The sequence below is a fragment of the Octopus sinensis genome, linkage group LG12 (assembly GCF_006345805.1).
Source record: "Octopus sinensis linkage group LG12, ASM634580v1, whole genome shotgun sequence".
Lineage (NCBI taxonomy): Eukaryota > Metazoa > Mollusca > Cephalopoda > Octopoda > Octopodidae > Octopus > Octopus sinensis.
Window position 1 is genome coordinate 68425627 of NC_043008.1, and position 18498 is coordinate 68444124.

The following is an 18498-nucleotide window of genomic DNA, read 5'->3' on the forward strand; positions in this document are numbered from 1 at the left end:
CATCCAGACATAAAAAGCCATGCCAAAACAGTGAAGCCTAGTGCAATCTTCTGTCTAGCCAACTCCTGTCAAACCGTCCAAGCCATGCCAGCACGGAAAACAGACGATAAATGATGGTGATGATGATGACAACGACGACAGAATGGATATCAGTACTATGAATAATCATTGCACAACTCGAAGACATATCTTACTTTGTAACGATGAAAATAAAGGGCCATTTCAATTAATAATTTTTTTCCTGTCATTCATTGACTATATACAATCACTATACATATATATTTCACTTGTTGAGTCTAGTGGTGCCCCAGCCCTATGAAATAGGTGAGTTTGATGATATTTGTGTTAAATGTTGCGAGCCAATACCTGCAGCATAGACATGAACAGTATTAAAATTCCAGAGGTCCAATGTCTCGAGGGCGGGGGAAAAATGCGTATTTGTGATGAGCGCTGGGTTTGGACGTAGCAAGGACAATGAGAAGTAGAGAAGTGAATGGATCAAGGGTACCCGAAAGAAGGAGGTATGGGATGAGTTGCTGTTTTCACATTTTGGTACATAGGTAGTAGTTCTATAAATGGGTGTTAATCGATACATCGACTCTTGACTGGTATTCTATTTTACCGACTCCTGTAGGATGAAAGGCATAATTAACCCCCAGCAGAATTTGAACTCAGAATGCAATAAGTCGGAAGAAATATCTCGAAGTATTTTATTTGATGCTCTGACTATTCGGTCTACTCACCATCTCTATGAAAAGGAATGAAATATAAACTGTTTAAAAAAGTGAAAATGGACCGCTAAAGTCAATGATCGTCGCTACATTTTTTATCAAAACACTGCCTATGTGCACCAAATATATATTCTCCCGAGCTAGGACAGATGAAAGTTGATCGTAAGTTGGACTTAGATACAGGATGTAGTAAGACGAAAATATACAACACAAAGAATATTGTTAAATGCCTTTATCAATTTAATGACTATAACAACTACGATTTTTAGGAACTAGGCGTAACTGTAATTACTTCCCTTTAGTAGAATTCTTTTGTAGAAGAGTTTTAAAAATTTCCCATTATTAGAGAAGCTATGGCGGAAAATACTAATGGAACCAAAACAGAAATGACGACAGAATCGTCAAACGAAGTGGAAGACATCGGTGTATACACGCAGGTAAAAAGACTAAGTTTATATATTAATATACTGCATTAATATTTGGGAATTTAGTGGTCATCTGGTTTGTATTAGTTAAAATTTTATATGAAGACCAATGTTTCGACGTCTGTAGGGTTTTTGGCGTCAACGTTTACAGTTATCAAACCAGCAACATAAATTTGTTATATTGATTATAGGAGGATGAGAGGAAAACAGATTGTGTGGAGTTCATGCCTTCCTGGGAGACGCTAGTAATCGGTTCCTAATAAAATGGCTATAACTGAGAATGGAAATCAGACACGTACTCTAGTCCCACCACGCTGTATAATTTTTAACACGCAGATACATATTTTGGAATATCTAAATAAATGCGATGTTGTGACGTTCATGTTGTGTCTTTCGTGAGGTAGTGGTGAGTAATAGACGTGAAATTAAAATAGCTATGAGCATGAATTGAAATTATGTTTACTCGGCTGTGGTTAATGTATTATGTAACTACAGGCGTTATATATATATATATATATTAGAAGCAGTGAGATGTTGTGATATTAATTCTTTTCATAAGGCTTTTACCATTGTATGCAAAATGAAATGTTCGCAGCTGTGAAGCGATACCAGGTTACAGAATCATCCTGGAGTCTAGCAGCTGCTTGTTACTTTATGGATGCTGGAGCAATGTAATGTTGAGGCATTCATCAGTTTTCTCAAGGTAGTTATAGTACAATTGTGAAGGCAAGATTTTATGTATATCTTTACATATATATATAAGCGAAAGCTTGACAAAAAAGAAAAAAAAAACAAAGAGAGGAAAAAATATTGATATCTTTGAACTGCGTAAATAACTCGAAAATTAATATTAGAAATCCCCTGACCTTCTCCACCCCCAAATAACGAGGTATATTGTTATAGTTACCTTGTATATTTTTTATGAATTTCCTACCAAAGATATACAAGGAATGGATTTGATTAAACTTTTGAAGAAACAACAGGTCAGTCTTCATCTAACTGGACTATGATCAAAGACGTTTCATTTATGACCACCCTGCCATTTATTTATTTAGACATAGTTTACTAAACTAGTAGTCCACTACTAAAAGCCCATTTTATTGCATCAGTTTTCTTGTAGACCCAAAGGTTTTGAAAGATCTGTTTACAGATTTTGAACTCGGTTCACTAATCTCCAGTTATATCTTTGCAGAATCCCAGGTTGGGATTTCTGCTGATTTAGACAATAGTATCCAATGTGTTTTACTTTAAGATGGTAAGATGTGGTTTGAAGAAGATTTGGTCACATATGCTTAGTGTGTGTGTGTAAGATTTGGTTACATATGCTTAGTGTGTATGTGTATATATGTATATATATATAAGCAAAGTAGCTATGTATATATACTGGGTGCAGATTGCATCAATAACCAGCTGGAGGAGGCTCTTCCTGGGGTTAAAAAAGGTAGTAGCATTGAACAGCCATATTGATGTAGCAATAAACATTACTTATATGTATGTATATGTGAATTTAACGTACACTTTTTCATGCTTGTATGAGTCAGATGGAATTTGTTATGGTCAAATTTTTTACAGTCAGATGCTCTTTCTGTCACTAACCCTCACCTATTTCCCAGCAAAGTTATAGTTCCTCATAGCTATACATATTTTCATAGAAGACTGGAAATGGACAACCTCCCTTGTATGACAATGATATTCACTTACAACCATCAGATGATGACTAGACAAGGGTACACAGACACGTGTGCATACACACACACACGACTAGCTTCTTTCAGTCTGTCTACCAAATCCACTCAAGGCTTTGGTGAACTTGGGGTTGTATAAGTAGAAGACACTCAGCTGCTGCACATTGGGACTGAACCCCAAGACCACATGGTTGGAAAGCAATCATGTTGTCCTGGGGTTCACGTATGGACTGATCAATGTCTTGTGAATGAATTTCATAGACAGAAAATGTGTGGAAGCTCATTGTTTATATATAAATACATGTGATATGTGTGTGTGCCTTTATGTTTGCCTACCATTCAGAAACTGGTGTAGGTTTGTTTATGATCCTGTGAGTAGTTTAGCAAAAGAGATCAATAGAAGATGTAACAGACTTGAAAAGAGTACTGGGGTTGATTTATTTGGCTAAATCCATCAAGCTGGTGCCCCATCATAGCCACAATCCAGTGACTGAAACAATGACAGTGGCAAAAGAATGTGTGTCTGTATGTCTGTATGGTAAAAGATGACTAAAAGGATTAGTATCCGGAAGGGCATGGCCTCAAAAAATCCCATCCAACCCCCACAACATGGCAGAATGGATATCTGCAGATATGGTTGTTTGGTAAGAAGTTTGCTTTCCAACCACATTCTTTTGGGTTCTGTCCCACTCTGTGGCACTTAAGGCAAGTGTCTTCTACTATAACCCTTAGCTGACCAAAGCTTTGTGAATAGATTAGGTAGACAGAAACTGAAAGAAGCCCATTTTATATATATATATATATTCACTTTATTACTTTATTAAAAAGAAGCAAAAATATCACAAAAACTGTTATTCTGAATTTCACGTTCCCATTTGTTGGACAACAAAACTCTGACGAATGAGAATGTGAAACTCTGAGTAACAGTTTTTGTGATATTTTTGCTGCTTTTCAATATAGCATATTACTCTATCTCTGGTATTTAAGTACTATTTTTTCCACCTTGTTTTGCATTTATGTGCTTACTCTGGTATATATATATATATATATATATATATATATGATGATGATGACACATACATATATATGTATGTATATATATATATATATATATATATATATATATATATATATGTATGTAGCCATTGCAGGTGTCATGTAAATGGCACCCGTGCTGGTGGCACATAAAAAACACCCATTATACTCTTGGAGTGGTCGGTGTTAAGAAGGGCATCCAGGTATAGAAACTAAGCCAAATCAAATTGGAATCTGGTGCAGTTCCAGTCAAACTGTCTAATGCATGCCAGCATGGAAACTGGACATTAAATAATGATGGTGATAGAGATCTTGTGGTGGTCTGCCCTTGGACAGGTACTGTGTATATGAACCTTCTCCACCACTTTCTGTACGACCTGAGAGGGCCTGTGTCCCCCTCTTCCACCTTTAAGTAAATTACTATAACTTTGGTTACCATGAGCAATCTTGGGGTGAATACTGAAGTGGTTCCCTGTTGCCTTCTCCAGGCAAGTGAGATTTGAACTCTGAATGTAAAAAGCTGGAAGATATACTGTAAAGCGTCTCTACCTATGTGTCAACAATTCTGCCACTCCCCACCCGCAGAGCAACATGAAATGAAGTGTTTTGCTCAAGAACACAATTTGCTACCCAGTCGGGGAACTGAACCCATGATCTAGCAATCATGAGTGCAGTACCTTAACCACTCATCCATGCACCTTATATATTCTTTTATTCTTTTAGTCATTTTGACTGTAGCTATGCTGGAGCACTGCCTTAAAGGGTTTTAGTTGAAGAAATTGACCCCAGGACTTATTCTTTTTAAACCTAGTACTTATTCTATCAGTCCCTTCTGCCAAGCTGCTAAGTTACAGGGACATAACCACACCAGCATTGGTTGTCAAGTGATGGTGGTGGGGACAGGGGAAGGAAAAACAGACACTCACACATAAATATATACATACATATATACATATATATATATATATATATATATATATATATATATATATATATATATTATGTGAAATAGAAAGATGAATAATCTTGTAGTAGATTAATCAAAAGTTTAACCGATACCTTAGTAGCAAAAATCACAGCAGTGAACAGCACGGTTGGAGGTACAACCATCTGGCGTTGCAACCGTGCGTTGGTGCGGATAATTGAAATTTTTGCTCTGCCTCTGTTCTGTTTTTGTTTTTCCAACGGATTTCCTTTTTTCTTCCTGAAGAGAAAGACACAATATGGTCCCATTATTCAATCGGATTTTGGTAATTTGTGCCTTTCGAAACACGTGTAGAATGAAATAAAACGATTTCTGTTCAATCTGCGTTCAGCTCCATTTCTTCAACTCACCAATAATGTTATATATATATATATATATATATATGTATGTGTATACAGGACTGGCTTTTCTCAGTTTCCATTTATCAAATCCACTCACAAGGCTTTGGTTGACCTGAGGTTACAGTAGAAAACATTTGCCCAAGGTGCCACACAGTGGCACTGAATTCAGAACCTTGTGGATGGGAAGCAAGCTTCTTACTACACAGCCATGCCTGCGCCTATATGTATGTATGTATGTGTCTCCTTGTTTTGACATCGCATTTAGTGTCATTCATTTACAAAATACTGTGAGAACATATCTGGTTAAGGGGAAATATAACTTTGGAAAAAGGTGAATGTTGGCAACAGGAAATGCATCCATCTGTAGAACATCTACCATCTCCCACTGTGTTCATTGCTCTCTCACCTCTCACTCATCCTACTCCTCTATCAGAGTACCTCCCTATTAGGACTTTATCTCTTTCCCATCATGGCACTTGTGTAACAAGAAATGGCAATGTGTTGGGGCTCTGTATTGAGTTTCTCTTACAATCATCTATTGTCTTTGCTTACTATCACCCTTTTCTCTCTCATTACTCACTACATATTGATAATAATGTTGCATTACCCCCATTCTATCACCCATTTTCCTGCTATCCATTAATATTTCTCACATTACTCCATCCTTCACTCTCCTTCTCTCTCCCATTATGCTCTTCATCTTCCAGTATTTCTATCACTCTCTCTTCTCTACTATCATATCAATCTTTCTGTTTCTATCCAATCTCCTAGCTGACAGCCATTATGTAGGAGTATATCACTTTCTCTTCCATTACACTCCTCTCTATGATGTTTCTATCCAATCTCATTAGCAACAGTTGTCATGCATCTTGTCATTCCCTCGCTCTCTTTTCTGTTATTCTCTCTTCTTGTTTTGGTCCTCTTGTGTAGAAAAGAAAAAGGACAAATGGAGATAACACAGAGCAGTGAAGAGGCAGCTCTCTTTAGTCTTACCTTTCTGGTACTGGTCAATGAACAAACAGAGACAACATAGAGAGGATTCTTTATTCTTGCTAGGGACATGACAATCTATCTTGTGCTGGAACCACAATAGCATGCACACAAAACACTCTGTAAAATGGTTGGCAATATTGAGAGCATCTAAGGTGGCGTGGCCTTGTGCCATAATTTGAAAGCAATATTGAGGGCATCCATCCTTAGAAACAATTTCAAAAGTGGCAACTGTGAATAAGACATGGTTTCATAATGTATGTGAGGGTAGTTACAATGGATAAGAACTGACAAAAACTGTGGGAAACCACTTCAATTTTGTTGATTTCGAACCTGAGACCACCTTTAAAGCTGGTAATTTAGTACCTGGAAGATTTGATATCTTTAATCTCATCATCGTCATCATTGTCATAACACCCATTTTTCCTAGCTTGCATGGGTCAGATGGAGTTTATTGAGGCAGATTATCTATGGCTGGATGCTCTTTCAGTCACCAATCCTCACTTGTGTCCAAGCAAGGCAATATTTCCTCATGGCCAGACATTATTTACAGAAATCTCATAATGTCAAAACAAGGAGACAAATATACACACACTCACACACATATACATACATACATCATCATCATCATTTAATGTCCATTTTTCATGCTAGTAGGGGTTAGATGATTTGACCAGAGCTGGCAAGCTGGAGAATTGGACCAGACCCCAGTCTGATTTAGCTTGGTTTCTATGGTTGGGTGCCCTCATATATATATATATATGTAAGAGACCTTTGCCCAAGGTACCACACTAAGACTAAACTTGAAACCATGTAGTTGCAAAGAACGCTTCTTACCTACACAGCTACACCTGCACCTAGATTAATGTAGATATAATTAAGGAGTATCCATTAGTCCAATCACAGTAATTACACACACAAAACATAAAAGGTAATAAAGTCTTCTTATACTGTGTATTGAGTACTACAAATAATTGTCTGTTATATTATTATGCAACAGTAAGTAGTGGAAGCTGAATTGTAATTTCCTGTTTCTGTTTCATTTTTTGTAGAAAGTTCTCCAGACTGTTCTTCAATGTGTGAAATCATCAAATGCACTGCCTGCTGAGGGAGATGACTATGACTTCTATTCCAGTTTTCCAGGTTTCCAAGAAATCATGGAAATTGAAGGCAAACGTATACTACATATGTGAGCAGGATTTTCATTAATTTAATTGTCATCATCATTATTATTATTATTATTATTATTATTATTATTAACAACAACAACAATGCTGTAAGCCAGTTGAATCATTAGCACTTTAGACAAAATGCTTAACAGCATTTTTGCCAGCCTTTTACATTCTGAGTTGAAATATTGCCTGGGTCAGTCTTTGCCCTTCATCCTTTTAGGGGGTTGATAAAATAAGTACCGGTCAAGCATCGAGGTTGCCATAATCAACTTATCCCTCTCCTAAAATTGGCCGCCTTGTGCCGAAATTTGAAACTATTATTATTATTATCATTATTGAGTGAGAGAGCAGTGCATGCCATCAAAGTGACACTGGGGTAAAATATACGAAGCCCAGTATACCCATCATGACTACCCGTCTGATAAGGGTATACCAGGCACATGCATCACAACCATATGTGCGTGACATGGTGATCTCATATCAAGATAAACAGCACATGACCTTGCAGGTGGGGCCCAGTTAGAATTTTCTTCTGGTCGAGTAACCCATCCTGCTCGAAAGGTCCCTGAATAAGGGTTGTTTAAGGATGTTGAACAAAATGCCCATGTTTCCAGAGGTGAATTATTCAAACCCCAAAGAATCCCTCTCAACACATGGCTATGATGCTCACCCACTACTTCTGCTCGTGATCAGAGTTGCACATATCGTCAGTCACTAAGGGACATGCTCAACTGGTTATGGTCAAACAACTGACAAGCAAACCTATGGTATTTAGCAGAATATTTGCTGTAGCCCATCTTTTATTTCAAGACAAAACAATGTACATGATAACACTTCCAATCAGTTAAGATAAGAAGCCATGAAAGCCACTGCCTGGTACTGCATCAGGGCATTTTATTATTATTATCATTATTATTATTATGGTTGACTTTGCCTTTCATCCTTTCAGGGTCATTAAAAAAATAAGCACCAGTTGAGCACTAGAGGTCAATGTAATTGACTACCCCCTCCACCCAAATTTCAGGCCTTGTGTCTGTAATAGAAAGAATTATTGTTATTATTAACAACAGCAGCAACAATGCCTTAAGCTAGTAGAACTGTCAGGAGATTGGACAAAATGCTCAACAGCATTTTTACCAGTCTTTTATATTCTGAGTTCAAATATTGCCTCGGTTAAATTTGCCCTTCATCCTTTTAAGTGTTGATTAGTGGTCAATGTGATTGATGTACCCCTTTATCTAATATTGTTGGCCTTGTGCCAAAATTTGAAACTTATTATTGTTGTTGTTACTGAAATGGTCATTAAGTGCTTCAACATGGCTAGAGTCTCAACTTTAATCCTATATTTTTCTTCACTTTACTATAATTGAATACAAATAAGCTGCCGAGCTGAAAATCTCTCAGGATGTTTAAAATGAGAGATCAAGGACACGTTCAACTGATCTTTTTAAAGATTCTTAAACAAATATATTTCTGAACAGTTTGAAATGTTCAAATTTATATAAAATTGATGCTCACTCAAATTGCGAGCAAAAAGAATCTAACATCTGTGTTATATAACTTAAAATCAGAATTCAGTGAAAAAACAGACTAAAATAATTTGTAATTTGAAATCAGTTTGATTTCTTAAAACAATTTAGTTTTTGCAGTTCTGTATTTAAGAGATGAGGAATTATGCACATTATTTACATTCGACAGATATTTGTCCTCATCGTGTTTGTTGTTAACACAACGTTTTGACTGATATACCTTCCAACTTTCTTCAGGTGTCTTGGGGAAATTTCGAATGTGGGTTCGAAATTTCCCCAAGACACCTTAACCACTATACCATATGCCCACAGGCATATGGCGTAGTGGTTAAGAGCACGAGCTACTAAACCCAAGATTCCGAGTTCGATTCCAAGCAGTGACCTGAATAATAACAACAACAACAATAATAATAATAATATTGAAAAATACCTTAGGAATGAGAACCCATGTTTAAAATTTCCCCAAGACACCTGAAGAAGGTTGGAGGGTATATCAGCCAAAACGTTATGTTAACAACAAACAAGATGAGGACAAATATCCATCGAATGTAAATAATTTAGTTTTTGTTTTAATCCTTCAGCATTCAGATTACTCTTTCAAATGTAATGCTTATTTATCCACATTGTTCTAAATTAATCATGCATTAGCTTATAGCTTGGTGATTTTGATGATGTGACTATTTAGTTTTAGAATGACATTGTACGGTAAGTGTGAGAGGCTGGATATAGCTGGTTTGAAATTAAAACAGGTAGAATATTTGGGCTGGATGTGGCTGGTTTAAATACTAAAGGGTTAAATTCAAATTTGATTTCAGTGTGTAACTTCTATTTCTGCTTCAGTTTCTTTTTTGTTTCTATATTCAATCTCAAAACCTTTCCCTTTTTGTGATTTCAGTTTATTGAAGTAGCCAAGTTATATTTAAATTTCATGCTTTAAAAATAACCGAAAAAAGGAAAAGGGCTGACTTGAGAAATACTAAAATAAAAGTAGGGGTAAGTGGGGGTAAAAACCCAAAAACATAACAAGAGGTAAAAATTTTTTTAAAAACCAAAAAAAAAAAAAAAAACTTGGAAATCTGAAAAAATTAAGAAATAACAAAACAGAAAAATTTGAGAAAATTTGAAGGATTGGGAATTGGTGAAAACTAAAAATAAAGTTACAAAAAAAACTGGTCAAAAACTTTTTATGAATTTTTATAAACTAAAACATTTATGAATTTATTTGAAATAGAAATCCATGTAAATGATTGATAAAAGTTCTTTGTGCATGATTTATTTTTATGGTCTAGCTAGGATGTCCATCTACTGACCATTTTGTTTATTGTGGTGGTGATTTCTTTTGTAGCATTCAAAACATTATGAAACACCAACTTGTGAAAGGAAGCGTTGTGGGAGAAAGTCAGAGCTCGACAGAGATAGAAGATAGATTTGAGCACATCATTGATGCCAATGACCAGCTGCTGGAGAAAATTGTAAGTATTCTCTCTTTGCATTCATTGCTTTCAGACAACAGCCAACATATTTTCTTGTGATGCCCAACTTTAGATTGTCATAAGAGAAACAGATGAACTAATCAGTGCTTTGGTAGTTTGTATCTTGCATCCTTGGCCAAGAACACACAGTTCTCTTTCCACAGTCTATTCTTGAGTAGGTAAGGTGTAGGGCTGCGAAGTCACTTTAGACCTGTTTTGCTGAGGACTTAGCCATCCCTATCATACTGGTGCCATAGCAAATGCACCCAGTGCACTCCGTAAAGTGATTGGTGATTGGAACGGCATCAAGCTGTAGAAAGCAAACCAAATAACACATACTAGCACCAGTGTGTGAGAGCAGAGGCTTATAATAAAAAATGATTACCTGTCTGATTTATGCCAGCATGGAAAGTGGATGTAAAATGATGATGATAATTTGTATATATATGCGTGTGTTTATGTATGTGTATACACTCCTGTCATCATCTGTGCCTGTTTCCAAGCCGGGTAATATTTCCCAATGTCCAGACATGTTTTTGCACAATATGACAAGGGACTGGGAGATATGGCGATTTGTTATACTTGGTAAAATGCATCAAGGTAAGTAAAATTGCTGTCTTCCACACATACAGGCTTGTCCTTTCATATGCTGGAGTCACTTAAAAAGCACCCATGCCGGTGCTGTGTAAAGCACCCAGCAAACTCTGTTAAGCGGTTGGCATTAAAAGAGCATCCAGCTGTAGAAACCATGCCACAACAGACAATTTGAGTCCAGACAGCTCCCTGCTAACCAGCTCCATGTCAAACCATCCAAGCCATGCCAGCATGGAAAGTGGATGTTAAATGATGATGATTGGAAATGAATTTCATTCATTTACCAAAAATAAGCCCATTCTATTTTAAGCCTATGGACTTATATTCAGAAAGTATAGCCTCAGTAATTTAAGCCTATGGACTTATATTCAGAAAGTATAGCCTCAGTAATTTAAGCCTATGGACTTATATTCAGAAAGTATAGCCTCAGTAATTTTTATTATTTTCCCCACCAAAAAAATATTTAAGCAAAATTATTTTATTTTTGGAAAAAGCAGTATTTTAAAATTGAAATGAAATAAAATTAGTTTTAAAAAAATGCAGTAGTATTTGCCTGACTAGTCATCCCTAGGAGAAAATTGAAAGTGATGAATTAGGTGAAGTAATGAATTAGCCAAAGACAAATTAGGTTAATTCTACTGTATTAATGCTAACTAATAAATTTTACTCATGATTTGTTAGATTAAATTTTTTTAATGTGGAAGAATTGACTAAACATATGGTTAATTTGAAACCATTTAATGACCATTCTACTGCAATCAATGTTTCTTTTTTAGTAATGGGATTTCAATTCAAGTGAAAAAAAAAATATTTTGCAGTATTATTTACAACTTCATACTTTATTGTTTGTACTTGATTCAACTAAATAAAATGACTATTTTAATTGTATAATTCAAAAGACTTGAAGACAATATGTACGTATACATTGCCGAGGTCCATCATATAAGCTAAAATAAAATATAGATTTCTTTTTAAAACAAAAAAATAGTTGGACTCAAAGTTGATTTCAGGTGTTACTCTCCTGTTTTTGATCTCACATATTTTACTGAAACTTTTTTTCTACTGAAGCAATTTTCAAATTTTGTAACTGAAAATGTAGCTTAGGATGTGACCAATCTAAAAATGTAAACATCATCTAATTTCGTTTAAACCTGAGTTAGTGACAAAGCCTAGAAGTAGTCGCGAGTAAGTAAATGTTGACCGTAAGAATATTATTTTGACACGGCAGTGTGTGAATGATACACACACTTATATATATGGTGACAAAGGGCCTCTCGCTCAGCGTGAAAGGTAGATTGTACAATGTATGTGTGAACTGCCATGCTACACAGCAGTGAAAATGGGCCGTGCCTGCTGAGGACACGTTTAGGGTTGAAAGAAATGAAGCTAATATGATCCACTGGATGTGTAATGTCAGAGTGGAAGAGCTTTGAGAGAAGCATCAAATGTGGTTTTCAAGAGAGACGACTGCACTGGTATGGTCATGTGGTACGTATGGATGATGAGTGCTGTGAAGAAGTGTCACTCTCTAACAGTGAAAGGAACCCATGGAAGAGGGAGACATGGGATGAAGTGGTAAAGTATAACCTTTGGACGTTAGGCCTCACAGAAGCAATGAGGAAAAACTGAGACCCCTGGAGATATGCTGTGATTAAAAAGATCTGGCAAGGAAAGTGAGATCACAGCTGTAGCCTACACCAGTGCTGCATAACCAGCCTATTTAAAAAGTACCTTTGAATTGTTGGGCGACATTGAGTCACGTAAATCAAAATCAAATCAAATCACAATCATATTGTACTTGTGGCCATTACCAGTGCTGGTGGCATGCAAAAAGCACCATTCATGTGTGGGTTGCTGCCAGAGTCGCCTGACTAGCTCCCTGTGCTGGTGGTATGTAAAAAGCACCATCTTAACGTGGCACAGGTTGACCTGGAATTTTGCTGCGCATGTGCATTAAGTTTTAACGTTCTAGCTCAATTTTGCTGTTTACAGCAGTGCTTAGAAAGTGTGTAGTGTGTGATCTTTGTTTTGACCATGATAGAGAAAGTTGAGCTGAGGATCTGCATCAAATTTTATCAGAAGCTTGATGATACCTGCTCAGAGGCCTGTGCAAAGTTTTCAAAAAGTTTTCATCATTCTTGACACAATCAAAGAGATCTTGTGCAACTGAAACTCAAGTGTCTTTTTGGTTAGCTGAATGCAGTTTTGGCACGAACTTAGCAGATGCAACTCATACCCAAATCTTCAGAGATAACGGACTGAACTGTAACTAATCTGCACATCCTCTGATAACTCACGGATGGTGATTCAATGGTTCCCTTCACAGCTGCACTCACATCTGCGATATTTTTCTCAGTTCTGCTGGTTGCAGGTCTCCCAGAACGTTTGTTGATATCGACATTTGTTTTGACCATCTTGGAAATATCTGTGCAGCTCATACACTCCTCTCCATACACTTTCTGCAACTTAGTGTAGGCCTCTGAGCAGGTATCGCCATGATAACTTTCTCTATCATGGTTAATGCAATGGTTACATGCTACATACCTTCCTCCCAAGCACTGCTGTAAACAGCAGAAGTGAGCTAGGAAGTTAAAACTTAGTGCACATGCACAGCAGGGTTCACGGTCAATCTTTGCCAAGAATCTTTACTCTGCGTGCTTTAGCTTTCTTACTATGGCAACAGTCTGGATACTTATTGATCAGACCATGTGTATATATAAACCTTGCTACAACTGACAATTGGAATCTGGACAGATCCCAGCTGGCCAGCTCCATATCAAACTGTCCAACCCATGCCAGCATGGAAAATGGATGTTAAATGATGATGATGATGATGTTTGTGTCTCCTTGTCTTGATATAGCCTTATAATTGTCAATGAGTGCCACTGTCATACAAGGAGTGTTATTCATTTGTAGTGTTCTGTGAAAACATGTCTGGCCAGGGAAAAATATTTCCTTGCTTGGCAACAGGTAACGGTTGGCTACAGGTAGGGCATCTGACCATAGGAAATCTATTTCTATAAACTCTGTCTGACCCGTGCAGAAATAGATAAGTGGATGCTAAAAAAAACGATGATGATGATAAGGATGAGCTGTACCTGTGCCCAAACCTGGCTCTTTATTTTGTTGTTCCTAACAGGATAACGAGCAAATGTCAATTCTGAAGGATTTAAAAAATTTATGGCAGATGTGATGGCAGTGGGATGGGAATAGTAGTGCATACAAGGGGAGGAAAAGTAGAGGAGAACTCAAAATGTAGATCAGATGTAATTAAATGCAACATTTATATTTTAATCCATTGCTAAAACAGTTCTACCATTCATGACCGTTATGATAATAATCCTTTCTACTAAAGGCATAAGGCCTGAAATTTGGTGGGAGGAAACTAGTCAATTAATTTGAACCCAGTGTTTCATTGGTACTTAATTTATCAACCCCAAAAGGACGAAAGGCAAAGTTGACCTCAGTGGAATTTGTACTCAAAACGTAGTAACAGACGAAATACCACTAAACATTTTGCCTGGCGTGCCTACGATTCCACCAGCTCGCTGCCTTAACCCTTGTAATAATAATAATAATAATAATAATGATAATCCTTTCTACTGGAGGCATGAGGCCTCAAATTTGTGGGGTGGGGACTAGTCGATTATATTGACCCCAGTGTTTCACTGGTACATAATGTATCAACCCTGAAACGATGAAAGGCAAGGTCAACCTTGGTGGAATTTGAACTCAGAACATACCAACGGGCGAAATACCACTAAATATTTTGTCTAGTGCGCTAACAATTCTGCCAGCTCACTGCCTTGATGATAATGATAATCCTTTATACTTTAGGCACAAGACCTGAAATTTTGTTGATTATATTGACCTCAGTTTTCAACTGGTAATTATTTCATCTACCCCCAAAAAGATGAAAGACCAAGTTGACACTGATTTGAACTCAGAATGTGAAGATGGATGAAATACTTTCAAACGTACAGTCTGGTGGAGTGATGATCCTGGCAACTTGCTGCCTTAATAATAATAATAATAGTTTCAAATTTTGGCACAGGGCCTGCTGTTTTGGGGGAGGAGGTTAGTCGATTACATCAACCCCAGTGCTCAACTGGTACTTGTTTCATTGACCCCAAAAAGATGAAAGGCAAAGTTGATCTTGGTGGAATTTGAACTCAGTATGTAAAGATGGATGAAATGCTGTTGAGCAATTTACCCAACTTGTTAATGACTCTTCCAGCTGGCTGCCTTACTCACTCACTTACTCCACTCAATAATAATAATAATAATAATAATAGCAACAACAATAAACATTATATACAATATTTTGAATGCAATAAAAACCAAAAAATCAAAACAAAACATTGCACATAACCAAGGTACACATGGCTCTGCTTGGTAGTGCAATGAAAATATGCAATAAAAATAGACTGCTGAATAATAATAATAAGACTAATACTTAAAAATAATAACTATATTGATGCTGTATTTCATGACATTAGCAGGAAGATGGTTAAAAATTTAAACTAATTTTTAAAACTTTACTTTCTTCTTGTTTTCCAGGGAAATTTATTAGATGAAGCTTCAGGCATTAAAAAACAAGAAAATACACTTGTTATTACCAACTTTAAACCAAAGCAGACCAATATTGCAAGCTGGAATAAAAAGGTATTATATATAATAATCATATCATTATTCTGACAAAATATGTTTTGTTGAACTAATGATTTGGGCTTAAATATTTTATTCATTCTCAGAGTTCTTTATTCTAAGTGGTTGGACTTAGCTTCTTTTGAACTTGTCACTCTCTGAAATAAATAAATAGATAAATAAATAAATACATGGGTGCTTTTATGTGCCACCAGCATGGGTGCCAATCCTGGTGTCATGTAAAAGCACCCATTACACACCTAAGTAGTTGGCATTAATAAGGACATCCAGCTGTAGAATCCATGTCAAATCAGACTGGAACCTGGTGCAGCTCTCTGGTTCATCAGCTCTAGTCAAACCATCTAACCCATGCCAGCATAGAGAGTGGACATTAAATGATGATGATGATACACTATTTGTTTCAACCCATCATGTACTGGTAGCTTGGAGATAAGATGCTGTACAAATATTTGTGGTGTATCACATGTGCAGACATGGCTCCCCAGGTGATTTCTATGCCATTTCCCTTGTTTACATATCAATACATTTTTGTACTTGTGATGTACTCATCATCTACATAAGGAATTCTTGAAGTTAATGCAGTGGAATATACCTCCAGACTGTTGTTGACAGGTAGCTGAATATTGTGAACAAGCTTTAAACGGCATACTGCAAAGTGTATACCTGAATGTAAAATTATATAGGCGCAGGCATGGGTGTGTGGTAAGAAGCTTGCTTTCCACCAACATGGTTTCAGATTCAGTCCCACTGTGGCGTCTTGGGCGTCTTCTACTATAGCCTCAGGCCAACCAAAGCTTTGTGTGTGGACTTGGTAGATGGAAACTGAAAGAAGTTTGTATATATATATATATATATATATATATATATATATATACGTGTATACTTATGTGTGTGTGTCTTTGTGTCTGTGTTTGTCTCTCCACCAATGCTTGACAACTGATGTTGGTGTGTTTACATACTCATAACTTAGCAGTTTGGCAAAAGAGACTGATAGAATAAGTACTAGGCCTATAAAGAATAAGTCCTAGGGTTGATTTCTTTGACTAAAATGCTTTAAGGCAGTACTCCAGCACAGCCACAGTCAGATGATTGAAACAAATAAAATGAAAAAAAAACATGATATAGGGGTAGTTGTGTGGTAAGAAGCTTGCTTCCCAACTAAATGGTTCCAGGTTGAGTCCCACTGCGTGGCACCTTGGGCAAGTAAGTGTCTTCTACTATAGCCTTGGGCTGACCAAAGCCTTGTTAGTGGATTTGGTAGACTGAAACTGAAAGAAGCCCATTGTATATATATATATGTATATATATATATGTATATGTATATATATATATATATATATATATATATATATATATATATATATATATATTAGAAGTTTGGAGATGATATACAGGTATTATATATTACAAGAAATGAGGTACTCAGAAATCTGGATGGTTTTATATTTACAGATATTTATTAGTATGTTTGAGTTCAATTTGAAGACTCCACTAGAATGGATGAAAGTGCTAATATATGATATATGATTTATAAAAACATTTAACATACTAATAAATATCTGTAAATATAAAACCATCCAGATTTCTGAGTACCTCGTTTCTTCTAATATATATATATATATATATACACACACACACACACGCACGCATGCATGCATGCATACATACATACATACATACATACATACATATATGTATTTGTGTGTCTGTGTTTGTCACCCCACCATCACTTGACAACTGATGTTGGTGTGTTTACATTCCCATAACTTAGTGGTTGAGCAAAAGTGATTGATAGAATAAGTCCTGAGAGTAGAGCAACAAAATCCAGGCTAGCAGATCCTTGGAAGTAATAATTACTCAATGAGGGGAGGGGTGCTCCACTAGTTACTGATAAAGCCGAAAATTCCTTAGTCATATGAAGGTTACATTGTCATTAAGGAATCCCTAGTTAACTTGCCACAGATCGAACTTTGATAGGAGAAAAGCCTAGAACCTTTGGCATCAATAAACTGTTACTGTTCCTGAAAGTTGTTTTTTATACTGTCTATGGACTGCTCAAAGCTTATTAACTTTCTACACCCAGATCTTTGGATCTTACAATTGCCTATCTGTCTGTCTACCTGCCCACCCACATGGTTTGTATGGCTGGATGCCCTTCCTGACATGAACCATCTTACAGAGTGGACTGAGTGTTTTCTTTACAGAGAGAGAGAGAGAAAGAGAGGTACTTATTGCAATGTTATTTCTACTTCCTCCAGCAGAGTCCAGCCAATACGCCTGCAGCTCCTAACAACTATAGATTGATTACAGGACGTCAACTTGTGAGACCACAAACTAAATTTACAGATGACATTGATAATTCCAACAGTTCATTTGTCCCACGAATCCGAAGAAAGCCCAATGCTCTGAAATCACTTGAAGGTCAGTCTCTATTCAAATTCTTTGTGTTTCTGATTCTTCTGCCATATAACCAACAATATTCTCTGTTACCTTTCTTCATCATTCTTTGTTTTTATTTTCAATATATATGAAATGCTAAATAAAATAAAACTAGTTCAAGTCAAAATATAGGCATAAAAACAATTTCAACAACCAACTAGTTGGTTAGTGGGTTAGTACTTAGTAAGCAAATTGAATAACAGATGCCTTTTACACATGCATACACACTCAAGTATGTACACATACATGTGCACTTGAATTTGTCCATACTGATTAGTAGGTTAATGTATGCTTTATTTAATACATGGAACATTCTGTGTAGTCTTTCTTCCCTCACTATTTTCACCTCTGTCATAGTTTGTACTTGACATATGTGGGTGTGTGGTAAAAAGTTTGTTTCCCAATCATATGGTTTTGGGTTCAATCCCACTT

General features: G+C 36.4%; 1 protein-coding gene across 2 annotated transcripts in view; it reads left to right on the forward strand.

The window, feature by feature from the left end:
- Positions 1 to 1016: 1016 nt before the first annotated feature.
- Positions 1017 to 18498, forward strand: part of LOC115218093 (exosome component 10) — a 79169-nt gene continuing 61687 nt past the window's right edge. The window contains exons 1-5 of one of the 2 annotated variants that reach the window (XM_029787879.2): positions 1017 to 1168; positions 7245 to 7381; positions 10239 to 10365; positions 15520 to 15624; positions 17886 to 18048. In XM_029787879.2, coding sequence (XP_029643739.1) covers positions 1085 to 1168; positions 7245 to 7381; positions 10239 to 10365; positions 15520 to 15624; positions 17886 to 18048 — 616 coding nt within the window. In that variant the 5' untranslated portion in view covers positions 1017 to 1084. The remainder of the gene's footprint in view (positions 1169 to 7244; positions 7382 to 10238; positions 10366 to 15519; positions 15625 to 17885; positions 18049 to 18498) is intronic. The other variant, XM_036508044.1, reaches the window with a different exon arrangement.